Here is a 14,962-nt window from a genome sequence, read left to right on the forward strand (position 1 = left end):
CAGCTGTCGACGGCATCTTGGAAGTTGTGATAAACATCGGCGCATCTCCTGTGACGTAGGCGCTAGCGACGACTTATAATGACGTTCAACGGAGGCGTAGTGGTGTCCCATTTCTTAGGGGAATATTTTCACCCCTACGCATTGCCACTCTGTTTCAAGGGTCAAGGGGAAGGCGAAGGGGTAGGGCTAGGGGAAAGTGAAGGGGTAAGGGGTAGAATTGGGATTGGCCGAAAGTCTATCATTCACAAGCACAGTACCTACCATGGATATTTTTTAAAGCCATACATTCCTTTTTGAATTAGGCTACCATATCTGTTTACATGTGGCATCACGTGGATAGACAAATCAGCAAACCCAAATCAGCAAATCAGAAAACCCATTCGCATATTGCCTTGGCAAAAACAAAAAATGTCTTTCACAATATAACCCAATTCACAGTTTTATGTGAACGATTAGGAAGACGATTTTCAGATCATAGTGAAGAAAAAAACTCTAGGCAACAACATCAATTAGTCAAAAGTAGGGCTGTCAATATTCCTCTGTAATACTATTCGAATTCCATTCCATATTTTATGTAATATTCGAATAATATTAGAATATTAAATGCTCAAATTCATCCTATTATTAATATTTACGACATTACACATTCTTATGGATCGCAAATGCCACTATAGCCTGTGGTTGTTGTTACACGTTCTGTCCACTAATCTAACATTACTACTAGGGCTGGGTATTGAGACAAATTTCACAATTCGATTCGATTTCGATTCACAAGCTTGCAATTCGATTCGATTACGATTACGATTCGATTCAATATCGATTATTTTGGATATCAGTTACAATAAATGCCAATTTTTCTCAAGGGAATCAAATCTCTTAACTAATGCTGTAAACTGTGTGAGTCTAGTTGTAGCCTACTAGGGTTCATTAGCCTAATATGAAGGTAATAATGAATGAATCACTTAAATTACACTTTTATTTATTTTTATAATAAGAAGATTATATGAAATATAAACATTTAAATGGTGGCTGTCATAAAAACTTGCCAGATTTATTCAAATATGCATTACATATTGAAGAACATTAATACATATGTAATATGGTGTATATATTTAGCAAAATGCTCCTCTCTACAGTTATTTTCTCTAGCTGACTAACGAGTTTATGTGGGTTTTCTGAGGTAAATATGACGATGAAATTGATTACAAGCTGTTTAACTGACGTCTTTCCACGGTTGAAACGCTGATTGAGCGAATGTGACATGATATGGATTTCGATAAGTTGTACTCTATCTTTTAACACACTTTCAGATGCTCATTAATGTTTATTTCGTTTATTTGGTATTATTTACCCGGAAGAGAGATCAGCGCTGCTGCTTCTCTAGAGCTGCGTCAGAGCGATCTCACGCCACAGCGCCAAAACGCTATTTCTGTTTTTGAATTTCTAAAGAAAATGGACGTAATTTGAAAATTGAGACTTTGTTTCATATCAATAGTAACAAAGGACAAAGATTATTGTGATTTTTTGGATGCGCGCAGCCGCGATACAATGTCCCATTCATTTAAATGAAACAGGATGACTAATCGATTCTTGAGCCTTAAGAATCGATATCGGTTCGTAAAAATGAGAATCGATTAATATCGAGAAATCGATATTTATTACCCAGCCCTAATTACTACAATAAACATTTAGATCGCTTTCTTATTAACAATAAAAAAGTGGAACAAACGTGTGTCCATCGATATTACCTACCAGCTATACAGCGTGCTAACCTCGAAAATACAGCTGTATTCTAATAATAACTTAGCTCACCTTATTAGATAGGCTCCTTGCAAGTTCCAAAGGGCAACATGACATCATGACTTTTGCGTCAACATACACGCCACTTTCAAGTCAAGTGGCATTTTGAGCCATTTCATGAGATCAGTCTGCAAAGGGGGAGATAGAGCGCACGCCTCGTTTTCTCCCTCTCTGCCATGCACGCGCCGCATGCTATGTACGTTATGCGTGCAGTATGTTCTATCTCGCTCTAGATTCCGGGAGATTTTAACTAATTTGCTGGCATCAGGGAGACAAACTTCCGAGAGACTTAGGATGTCTGTATGGGAAACTCTGATGATAGCCTACAGCTTGGATAACGTGCACAATTGTGCTACAATTCAAAAACTTTATTGTTCATTAGACGAAACAAAAGCATTTCATTTTCACATGTGTGTAAGCCGCGAGAAAGATTGCATTTATATTTTTTTAAATATATATGAAAGCAATATTCGAATAGTAACTTCAGCATTCGTATAGTATTCAGGGCTCCAGACTAACTTTTTTTACTAGGAGCGCTGTTGCCCCTGACTGAAAATTTTAGGAGCGCAAGCAGAAAATTTAAGGGCACACCTTAAATCAGCTCGCAATGCAATTATTCAAATTTCCCCCAAAATAACTGTAATACTGACAAATTCTTTAATAATAAATAGACTTGACATTATGATATGCTGTTTTATTTTAAGTTCACAGGGCTCCAGACTCAAAGTTGAGGGTAGCATCACCTCAAATGAGAACTCACAGCGAGTTCTACAAAAAAATTTTTAAAAAATGTGGTAGCACGGGGGCTGACAATAAATCACTAAGCTTAATTTAGGGTGTAGATGAAAGTAGATGAAATTAACTTTAGTTACTATCATTTGTAATGTCTTAATATTAATTAATAAAAGTAGTGAAATATGTATATGGATTATGGAGTGAAAATAGCCAATTTACATCCTGTTTACAATGGTAGCCTATTATTATTTTTTTGTGTTTAAATAAGAGTTTTCCAACATCTTAATTTTTCGTTTTAGGACAATCTTTAAAGGATGAACAAAAAATGTGTTGGTAATCACATAAAAAATACAAATATGATATTATTGAAGTGCTGGGAAAGGATGTGTAGTAGGCTACTTGTAAGCATTTGATTATTTCTTACACATTATCATATTTATGGTTAGAATTAACTTACTACATTAGCCTAAATTCATGGTTCTGATAGGCTGATTTGTGGACTGAAAGCCTAACGTCAAGTGTTTCTCCTGGTTTCCACGTCAGCGCTGTTTGATCTGATATGGTTTATAACAGAACTCTGCGCCGAATCGGAGTGTTTCTCACTGGATCTCGTGGTGTTGATGTTATAAATTCTGAGGCGAATTCAATGGATTTCTTTACTGGATCTAGTAACAGTGTTGCGTGAGCGAGATCGGCCCGCGACTGGCAAGTTCGGGGCTTTATTTTGTCAATGGTTCGGATCGCTGCTGCTGCTCCACAGTCCTAATCATATATGAGTGGCGTATTTTCGTTCCACTTTCATTTTGTTTACATTGGCTGCTAGGTAACGACTAACGAGTCGATAGATCGCTGATTGCTCAGACGCACATCAGGTTGTAATATTTGTCTCCGTCTCCTTCCCACAGACGTTTACGCGCGCTATTCTTGTCACGGATTCATTGACGCCCCCCTTCCACGCTTTACCATGCGTTTAACGCGTGGCAAATTTACTGGTCGCACATGTGCGACTGGATGTAAAATTCAGTCGCACACTCTCAAATTTTGGTCGCAAAATGCGACTATTTGGTCGCAGTCTGGAGCCCTGGTATTGATTTTTTAAATATTCGAATTATATTCGAATTTCGGAATTCGTTCCAACAGCCCTAGTCAAAAGTCTTGTGTGTTTTGTGGCCTTTTATTTTAGAAACTTTCATATTTTGTTTTTTCAATAACCACGCATAAACAGTATTCTCTCAAAAATACAAACATGTACATACATGTTGCTCACATATTATGGTAGCCCTGTTTGTGCTAAATATAGTGTAATTTCACCTGCGCCATTAATATGTTTATAAGCAACTTAAAAAGCACAGATGTCAGGGCATGTCAGAACATCTCAAGGACCCCAAATACACCTTGGTCTCCTGGGGGGTTAAGCTAGAATCCACTCACAGCTCAAAACGCCAGAGTTTTTGTCTGGTGACGAGTTTTGGTTGCTTTCGCGAACCCCTCATTAAAAAAGAGACATGATGTAAGTAAGAGTCTCATTATGGTGTGTCTAGGCAACTTGACTGATCTTGATGGAACATTGTGAGATCGCAAACTGAGATGAATCATAGCTTTTTAGTGATTGTAAAGTGAGCGCTCTTTCATGCTTTCGAGGCTATAGCTATAAATAAAAGTATTGTTTTTATGCTGCTAAGAGGACAGATGGGCAATTACATGCTGAAAGATTTTGGAAGTGACATCAATTAATGTAGGATTCACACTCAAAATTGCAATTGACAATGATAACTTGCACGGGACACAAATATGGCATGCAAAATGGATACGCACAATGTAAATGCAGACTAATAGATTAATAGAAAAATGTTTTTTTTTTTAAATTCCATTTTAATTATTTGTAAAATTACTTACTTTAATCTTAAATGCCTCACTTTACATTGCTGTTCTTGAATTGTAATTTACTAGAGAAGAACACGCACTCATTTCACATACTTAGTGTTTTGATTCTTAATTGTCCATCTAATTGACAAATTAAAATGTGATTTTTTTTAGAAACTAGTAGCTAAAGATCAGGTAAATGTTGAATTGTCCATCTGATTAATAGACATTATAATTAAACATTATAAGTACAGGAAACATTACCAAAAAAATACAAATTTAACTATATTTTTTACATAAATATCAGACTGTGACAATAACTAAGCAAGTTGCAAGTACAGTTAGCAGCTGAAATGATACATTTTTGTGATTTTAGATGAATTCACACATTTCATCTCATGCAATTTTGAGATTAAAGTATGCAACAGCAGCTCACAGTACTGCCTTGCATTACACACTAAAGTGAGTTTCTCAGCACCTATCCTGCATGGTCAGCAGCACAGGGAGCCCAGGTGTCTTACCTATATGTGCTGTGTGGGCTGTGTTTGGGGTCTTGGCCCAGGGGTTAGTCTCTCGCACAGGCAGCGGGGGCGGCAGCACGGGAGAGTTAGCGGCAGCGGAGACTGTGACGCTAGGCGGCGGGAAAGCAGGAACTGCTCCGTTGACTACAGCAGCAGACAGGAGTGACACGACGAGTAGATTAGAGACAGAGCCGGACACAAGCAAGAGTAGCATGCACACACACACACACACAAAACACATGTATTAGGGATTGAAAAGACTAGATGATTAGTTCTGCCACTAGAGAATGTGTTGGGTCACCTGTATTGATTAGCATTGATTGTATATATGGTGCAAAAATTTCTCTTTGCTCAAACTGCACAACATAAGCTTTATTAGTAATGGCTAATGGCTTTTTATTAGTTGACTAATTTACTAGCTAGTTGTCGATGAATTAATCCACAGACATGTCACTCACTCACTCACTCATGATGCTGGAAATTCAGCTTTGCATCACAGGAATAAATTACATTTATACATGTATTTAAAAAGAAAAAAATTGTTTTAAACTGTAATTATATATCAAAAACGTATGTGTTCATACAGTATATATATATATATATATATATAAATATAATTACAGTTTAAAACAAATGTATACATAATATATATATATATATATATATATACATACAGTGATGTGAATAAGTTTGGACACCCATGCTAAAGTTGCCTAAAAAGAGGAACAAAAAATCAACTTTTGGATATTGATCTTAATGCCTTAATTAGAAAAATGAGGAAAACTCCAACCTTTAATGCTACGTTCACACCGGATGCGAATCGCGCGTCAAATTCGCGCCTGACGCGTCTAGTTTGACGCTTGACCACTTTGTGTTAATTCGCGTGTCAAGAGCGAAACTGGCGCGCGTAAAGTTTGAAGCGAAACGTGACGCGTGACGCGCGTCAGAATCAAAATCCGTTGGCGGCCATTGTTTTTATGTCGACCGAGCATTCATCAAGAGAGTTACCGCTCTGTATTTACTCTGGAGAGCAGAACAGCGGCGTGGGGATCATCGTCGCCGTATATTTGTGTCCACCGGACCCTTCGGAGCCGAACCGTTTGGCGAGTTTCACCATTTGCTCGCTCCAGGAGCTGCGCTGGATGACGGCCACTGTCAGCGGTACTTCCGCCTGTCACGCGCCCAGTTTGATGACATGTTGTCCCGCATCGGAGCGAGGATCACCCTCGCCCTCATCCACCTAATCTAGCTGTCATTTATTTTTGTTTTGATGATAAATAGAGCCAGCCTTCAAAAGTTATTAACCTGTCCTGTGATTTTTTTCTCTCTCTCACGTCCAGACACGAATTTATGCACATATGTTGATTGTCTTTACAACATAATACTATTTCTAGATATGGAATGAATAACATTCAATACAAAATGAACATGTCTCTATATAGAAATAATGTTTTAAGTGATGAAACATTTGCTTTGTTGTGCATAATCCCACCATGCATTTAGTCATATTAACAAAATAATTTACTGAAGCATCCAGACACTTCACCACGTGAGCAAGCAGCTAGGCTCCTGATTGGTTAACGCGGCGCGAATTCACGCCAAAGTTCAGATTTTTCAACTCGGGCGGCAGACGCGAATTCGCGTCAAACGCGTGAATGCACAACGCTCAATTCGCGCCATTCGCGCCAACCTGACGCGCGAATGAGGCGTATTCGCGTCTTCCGCGCCGCGCTCCACGCCTCATTCGCGCCGCAGGAATTTTTCACGCGCGTAAAGCATCTTTGCATTGACTTAACATTGAAATCATTCGCGCCTGACGCCCTATTCGCGTCCGATGTGAACGTAGCATAAGGACACAAATTTTCTTCGTGAATGAATATTGTATCATAAATAAATAAATGTTTTTCCTTAAAATACAGGGTGCATAAGTCAGGACACCCCTATGTTAAATTCCCATAGAGTCAGGCAGATTTATATTTTTAAAAGCCAGTTATTTCATGGATCCAGGATAATATTCATCCTGATAAAGTTCCCTTGGCCTTTGGAATTAAAATATCCCCACATCATCACACACCTTCCACCACACCTAGAGATTGGCATGGTTTTACTTCAGTTAGCCTAATAGCTGGTCTGATTTGCATTGAAAGATGATCTTATGGAAAGTACCCCATGCCTATCTCTAGGTGTGGTGGAAGGTGTGTGATGATGTGGGTCTATTTTAACTCCAAAGGCCAAGGGAACTTTATCAGGATGCATATTATCCTGGATCCATGAAATAACTGGCTTTTTTATGGGAATTTAACATAGGGGTGTCCTGACTTATGCACCCTGTATTTTAAGGAAACACATTTATTTATTTATGATAGATTATTCATTCACAAAGAAAATTTATGTCCTTAAAGGTTGGAGTTTTCCTCATTTTTCTAATTAAGGCATTAAGATCAATATCCAAAAGATGATTTTTTATTCCTCTTTTTAGGCAACTTTAGTATGGGGGCAAACACGCAAACACTTATTCACACCACTGTATACACACACACACACTCACCTAAAGGATTAATAGGAACACCATACTAATACTGTGTTTGACCCCCTTTCACCTTTAGAACTGCCTTAATTTTACATGGCATTGAACTCATTGTCATGTTCAAGAAACCAATTTGAAATGATTGGAGCTTTGTGACATGGTGCATTATCCTGCTGGAAGTAGCCATCAGAGGATGGGGACGTGGTGACCATAAAGGGATGGACATGGTCAGAAACAATGCTCAGGTAGGCCGTGGCATTTAAACGATGCCCAATTTGCACTAAGGGGCCTAAAGTGTGCCAAGAAAACATCCCCCACACCATTACACCACCACCACCAGCCTGCACAGTGGTAACAAGGCATGATGGATGCATGTTCTCATTTTGTTTACGCCAAATTCTGACTCTACCATCTGAATATCTCAACAGAAATCGAGACTCATCAGACCAGGCAACATTTTTCCAGTCTTCAACTGTCCAATTTTGGTGACTCTTGCAAACTGTAGCCTCTTTTTCCTATTTTTTAGTGGAGATGAGTGGTACCCGGTTGGGTCTTCTGCTGTTGTAGCCCATCCGCCTCAAGGTTGTGTGTGTTGTGGCTTCACAAATGCTTTGCTGCATACCTCGGTTGTAACGAGTGGTTATTTCAGTCAAAGTTGCTCTTCTATCAGCTTGAATCAGTCGGCCCATTCTCCTCTGACCTCTCGCATCAACAAGGCATTTTCTTCCACAGGACTGCCGCATACTGGATGTTTTTCCCTTTTCACACCATTCTTTGTAAACCCTAGAAATGGTTGAGTGTGAAAATCCCAGTAACTGAGCAGATTGTGAAATACTCAGACCGGCCCGTCTGGCACCAACAACCATGCCACGCTCAAAATTACTTAAATCACCTTTCTTTCCCATTCTGACATTCAGTTTGGAGTTCAGGAGATTGTCTTGACCAGGACCACACCCCTACATGCATTGAAGCAACTGCCATGTGATTGGTTGATTAGATAATTGCATTAATGAGAAATTGAACAGGTTTTCCTAATAATCCTTTAGGTGGATATCCTTTAATCCATTCTTTTTAAACCGGCAGATACAGATGCAGCACAGGTCATTTGCATAAGGTAAACTCTGACCAGCTGACTAGTTTAATTGTAAAAATTGCAAATCCGTAACACACACATACACAGACACACACAGACCCCACCCCCCTCTGTAAAGTGGTGAGAGTGTGAGAGTTAAGCTGACCTGGAGCAGCGGGCGACTGTGGTGAGGAGGTGTGTTTGGGCATCGGTGCCGAGGAGAACGGGTCCTCTGGAGGCCCACTGAAGGTGGATGTGATCTGAGTGCACAGAGAGCTGATGCTGTCGCCCTCTCCCTCCACCTCCGGCACTGACAAACACAGCACAACAATCACTGACTACATATCCTCAAACCAACTCACTGCCTTCTGTTAAGGCTTTAGGAACAATGAGAGAAGGAGACAAAAGAGACGGACATACTATATTGTAGGGCTGGGTAGAAAATATTGATTTGTCAAATTTAAATCGATGAACCGATATCAAGTGGCGTCTCTGTTAAAAGTGTTGCATGTACTTTTTTAGACAGGTGAGCAAATGTACATAAAACTAATCAATGTTATGTAGCTTAACATGATGAAATGTCAGATTATGATCTGTATAGCTCAACAATATGATCTGTATTCACTAATTCATAAACATTATTAGATCCATCAGCTTGACGGCAAGATCCATAATTCCGCTTAATGCTTTGCGTCATCAACCTAAGCCTTTGTTATTGTAAGAGGTTAGCGACCCCTAGCGCGGGAAATATTGCATATTGTAGCTTTAACTTGGTCTTCAATAATGAATTTAGGTTCAAATAAATCTGTGATTTAAACATTTAAAATGTTTATATTTAAAAACAAAACAAACTGGAGTAGAAACGTAACTGTCATTCATTTTTTTTAAATTAAGTTATATAATATAGAAACTGCAATTTAAATATTTGTATCCAAATCAGTTCCCTTTATAGTTTACACCATTAGTTGAGAATTTTTTTCTTGAGAAAAAAATACGTACTTTACCTGATACTGTATATCCAAATTAATCGATATTGAATTGAATTGCAAGCATGTGAAAGTAAAAGCCCAGCTCTACGAAATACAGTAGTCAACATTTGAAGTGGATCAAAAAAGTTCATCAAAGTTGTCCTAATACAAGAACAGCTATTGTTCAAAATTCATGTATAACGTTGATGAACGGTTTTGATCCACTTCAAATGTGTTCTACTGTATATACAGCATATAGAAAACCTATCGATTACATTTTCAGATCTGGAAAGATGATGATCAGAGATCGATACATTGCAAATATTCAATTCAAAATTACAAATATCATATAAATACAAACACAAGTAGTCATATTATAATATATATTTTTAAATTAACATATGATCGAAAAACTTTTCAGTTTTTAAACCAGTCCTTAAAGGAGTAGTTCACTTTAAAAAAAAAAAAAAAAAAAACTTTTGCTGATAATTTACTCACCGCCACGTCATCTAATATATCCATGTCTTTCTTTCTTCAGTCGAAAAGAAATTAAGGTTTTTGATGAAAACATTCCAGGATTAAACGGTTCAAGGTCCAAATGAGAGTTTCACTGCAGCTTCAAAGGGCTTTAAACGACACCATACGATGAATAAGGGTCTTATCTAGCGAAACAATCGGTCATTTCAAAAATATATAAAAAAGTTTAAGTTTTTTAAAAGCACAAATGCTCGCCTTGCTCTGTTCTGTGATGCACGTTCGTGACTCTCCTGTTCGAACTGATGAACAAATCTTTTTTCGAGTCATGACTCGAAGGTTCCTAGATAAGACCCTTATTCATCATCTGGTGTCGTTTAAAGCCCTTTGAACAGTTTGCACTGAAACTCTCATTAGGACTTTGAACCGTTTGGACCCCATTGAAGTCCATTATATGGAGAAAATCCTGGAATGTTTATCAAAAACCTTAATTTCTTTTCAACTGAAGAAAGAAAGACGTGGACATCTTCGATGACATGGGGGAGAGTAAATTATCAGCAAAAGCGTTTTTAAAAGTGAACTGCTCCTTTAAGTGAAATAACTTCCCAGGACAGTCCAATAAAGCATGTTTTGACGATCAGAGAAGTTGAAGAGCCTCACCAGTGTTCTTGCTGGGGAAGTCCGACTTGCGCTGCATGGTGGACGGCAGCTCGTTCATGCGCAGGGACATCTGGCGTTTGAAGGGAGAGGTCTTCTGGCTGAGCGCCGGGAAGCCGCGGAACGAGCCCTGGCGAGCGAGAGCCTCCACGGGCGCGTGGCGTCGGGGGATGGCGTGAGGATTGACGTCCTGAGGGGCCAGTGTGTTCATGGACAGAGGCGGCGAGGACGACGAGTCGTTGGGTCCCGCCAGGGAGACCGCAGGGTTTGATACGCCCACAGAGGAGATGCTCAACACACACTCAGAGTCTGAGGAGAGACGAAAGGTTGCCAATGACACCACTACACTACCAACCCGGTCTCATCCCAAGACGTCATATAACTGACGTTTTGGGACGTCTTTTGACCATACGTCAATATTCGCCTTTTTAGGGCCCCCTTAAACGTCGGTAGATGAGGTTATGGGATCCTAACTCTACCCCATACCTAAACCTAACCCGTCACCTAACTGACGTTAAAGGTAAAGCGTCAGTTGTATGACGGCCCGGGATCGCCATCTACCGACGTTTAAGGGGGCCCTAAAAAGGCGGATATTGACGTATGGTCAAAATAAGTCCCAAAACGTCAGTTATATGACTTTTTGGGATGACACTGTGTTAACACTACCACTCAGAAGTTTGGGGTCAGAATGATTTGTTTAATCTTTCTGAAAGATGTCACCACGGGTGCATTTGTTTTTGTTTCTGTCAGTCATATAATGGAGGTCTATGGTCACCACCTCAAAGAGCATGCATAGAGAAGTCCAGATTAAACATGATTTAATGACTCATAAATGTAAGTACACACTGATGGCCTAAGACACGAAACGAGCGGTTTGTGTGAGAAAACCAACAGTATTTATATCGTTTTACCTCTTGTAACCACAGCCACGTCAAAGTTAACTGAGGGCGTGGGCGTGGTGACCATAGACCTGCATTATATGACTGACAGACAAGAACGGTTTGACCTAAAAATATCAAAATTGAAACTACTGCGGAAACAAAGACACCTACATCTTGGATGCCCTTGAGGTAAGCTAAAACATACCAAAAATGTATTTCAATGTGAACTATTCCTTTAAAGATGCATTTCTTTAGCCAAGCATTCACATAATGCTTACCTTTTATACCACTGTTGAATCAGATCGAATGCATTCATATTACAGCAGCTATGCTAATTATTTCACGTCTGGTTTCCTGCTGTTATCTCGGGACGCTAATTCTGAAGTAAATGGCGTTTGTCAGCTCCAGTTTGTATCCAGCCTCTCACAGAGACTTCAGATGCCCCAACACCTACGATTGAGACGACTCGACGCCGGCGATATGTTATGCCCTAAATTAATACATGATTAACTAACTGTATTTTTCTGAAATGCACTTTCTGTAAAGCTGCTTTGAAACAATATGTATTGTGAAAAGCGCTATACAAATACATTTGAATTGGATTGTATTCATTGTAAAATATACTTTTTTTTCCTGTGATCAAAGCTGAATTTTCAGCATCATTACTCCATTCTTCAGTGTCACATGATTATTATAGAATACATTTATTTGCGACATTATCAATGACGTTACCAAAATCATTTACCGTTACAATCAATTGAATGTGTCATTGCTAAATAAAAACATTAACCAAACCAAAAAAAATTACCCAAACCCAAACTGATCATAAAAATGGATGTTATTACTGATCCACTAAAAATCTGAATGTGACACCAGCTAGGTAAGTCATAGTCCAAAAATAGTCCAGAAAATAAAAGGTAAATCTGAGCGCACTTGCTTTGATATTTAGTTACCTAATGCAGAGCGTTTCAAACTTTAAAGCTAAAGATCCTTGAATATGGTTACTCCTCCTTCCTATACCGCTCATTATAAAGACCCATTAGATGTATAAACCTATTCATTAAACTGATCACAGTGACAATAAGACATTTAAAAATCAAATAAATCGGTCCTGAAAAAAAAAGATCAGTTTCCACAAAAATCAACATTGATAATAATCAGAAATGTTTCTTTAGCATCATGATTTCTGAAGTATCATGTGACACTGAAAATTCAGCTTTGATCCCAGGATTAACTTACATTTTAAAGTTTATTCACATAGAAAACAGTTATTTTAAATCGTAATAATACTGTAATTTTGATCAAATACCGTTGGTGAGCAGAAGAGACATGTTTTAAACGGTAGCGTATACCTCGCCGTGACGAGGTCTGAAACGCACCTTTCTTGGCGTCCTGCAGCTGCCGCATGACCTCCTCTCGCTCCGCCTGCTCGGTGGCGGTGGTGACGCGGAACGAGCCCTCCCGTGTGAAGGTGGTGCGGTTGGCATCGAAGGTGGCCGTGACCCCGCACTCTTTCTCCCGCTTCTGTTTCCGCTCCAGACACGCGGCAAACGCACAGCCCACCGCATGGCTCAGACGCTCGCCCTGACCACACACACACACACACACAATGCCCTCTTCAAATATATCATATTACATTCAATTATAGTAGAATATGATTCACCATAATTAAAGAATTATATCAATATGATTCATTTTTAAAACATATGTATACACGATTTTTTTATACTGGACATTTAAGTTTAGAGTAGAGCCAGACCGATATATCGGTCGGCCGATATTAGGCATTTTCCAAAATATCGGTATCGGCAGTTATAATGGCCGATAAATGAATATTTAAAAAATAAAAATAAAAACGGATGAAACATGCTTCAATCATCTCTCCTTGAAAATGTATGTTTTACAATTTGCAGTATGATGTTATCTATTGCTAAATTATGGCTCATCATAGACTAGCTAACCATAAAGCTAGCTAATGCCACTATCATCAGTGGAAGACCGCTAACGTTAACATTAATGAGTTTGGGAACCACAATGAAGTTTTTCTGGCTAAATAAAGTAATGATTACTGTATTTATAACTCGCATATCTCTAGTTACAGTCCCTGCATTGTAAAATGTAAGTTATACTGAGTGAACATTTAGACATAGAGAAAAAGTATCAAATGTATCTTGTGCAGAAAAGTTAGGTTTTTTTTTTACACGTGTGTGAAATCCAACAATATTTAATAAAAAAAAAAAATATCGGCCGATGTATCGGAATATCGAATTTTAAAACCCAAAAATATTTGTATCGGTATCGGCCTTCAAAATCCTTTATCGGTCGGGCTCTAGTTTAGAGCTTTATTAATGTTAACAAAAGATACTATTCCAAATAAACGAAATAGAACTTTCTATTCATCAAGGAATGCTGGGAAAAAATAGTCCACGAAGGTTTTCAACATTGATAATAATAACGAGTGTTTTTTAAGCGTCAGATCAGCATACTGGAATGATTTCTGAGGGATCATTTCATTGACCAAAAGTGACAGTAAAGACATTTAAAATGTTTCAAATGATTTCTATTTCAAACAAATGCTGCTCTTTATAACTTATACTAATTTATCACAGTTTACCTCACAATATTAAGCAGCACAACCGAAAATAATAAGAAATGATAACAAGGATAGTGGTAAGAAACTGCATCACAGGGATAAAATACATTTTATTCAGAAAATATCTATTTTAAATTGTAATAATATTTCACAATGTTGCTGTTTTTACTGTATTTTTGGTCAAATAATGCAGAAGAGACTGTATGTGAGATAAATGACATAATAAGAGCTCTTCTTCTGTCTGATCATATTATTGCAGATTTAATGCTGTATTCTACTGTATATTGTGGTCACTCCAATGGATTTGGTGTTTATTCTTGTAATTGTGACTATTTAAATATTTAGTATTTACATTTAATTTCAGGTTATTTGTACTTTTCATGATATTAGACACAAAATCGAATGACAACACAGTTCATACTGCCATGGTCCATTTTATGTGCAATTAACAACATATTCAATGTTTTCTAGCAACTTGATAAGATGTAGATTTGTAAGCTCTCGTCCTTAGCTTTCCAGACACAATTTTATATGAAGAGGCAGTTAATAAAATGTAAGGCCATGAGTGTGTGTGACGGGCATGAGAGCGCTCACCGAGTCTTTGACGGCCATGAAACAGTGGCAGATCCAGCGGCGTGTGGTCCCGTCTCTGCAGATGTAGGAGAAGGCGTGCTCAAAGTTACGGTCCGGCGCACAGAAGGAAACCTTCTCTATCGTCTGGTCCAGGATCAGATCCTGACAACAAAACAGGCAGAATGGCAAAGTGTTTATTTCCACAAAAGAACAGGGTGTTTTCGATGGGGTTAATTGCTGGATTTGAATTAATTGAAGTGTTTCACAAACAAATACCAGGCAGGGTTGTGTTTGTGAC

At 38.5% G+C, this 14,962-nt stretch overlaps 1 protein-coding gene across 5 annotated transcripts in view; it reads right to left on the reverse strand.

The window, feature by feature from the left end:
• The window catches only part of numb (NUMB endocytic adaptor protein), a 96,611-nt gene that overhangs the window by 1,735 nt on the left and 79,914 nt on the right, over positions 1-14,962 (reverse strand). For 4 of the 5 annotated variants that reach the window (XM_039674447.2, XM_039674438.2, XM_089120038.1 and 1 more), the window contains 5 exons: positions 14,686-14,826; positions 12,878-13,082; positions 10,621-10,926; positions 8,685-8,828; positions 4,920-5,063 (listed from right to left, as the gene is read on the reverse strand). In XM_039674447.2, the coding sequence (XP_039530381.2) occupies positions 4,920-5,063; positions 8,685-8,828; positions 10,621-10,926; positions 12,878-13,082; positions 14,686-14,826 (940 nt within the window). The remainder of the gene's footprint in view (positions 1-4,919; positions 5,064-8,684; positions 8,829-10,620; positions 10,927-12,877; positions 13,083-14,685; positions 14,827-14,962) is intronic. The other variant, XM_089120040.1, reaches the window with a different exon arrangement.

The sequence above is a fragment of the Pimephales promelas genome, chromosome 15 (genome assembly GCF_988280905.1).
Source record: "Pimephales promelas chromosome 15, fPimPro1.hap1.1, whole genome shotgun sequence".
Classification (NCBI taxonomy): domain Eukaryota; kingdom Metazoa; phylum Chordata; class Actinopteri; order Cypriniformes; family Leuciscidae; genus Pimephales; species Pimephales promelas.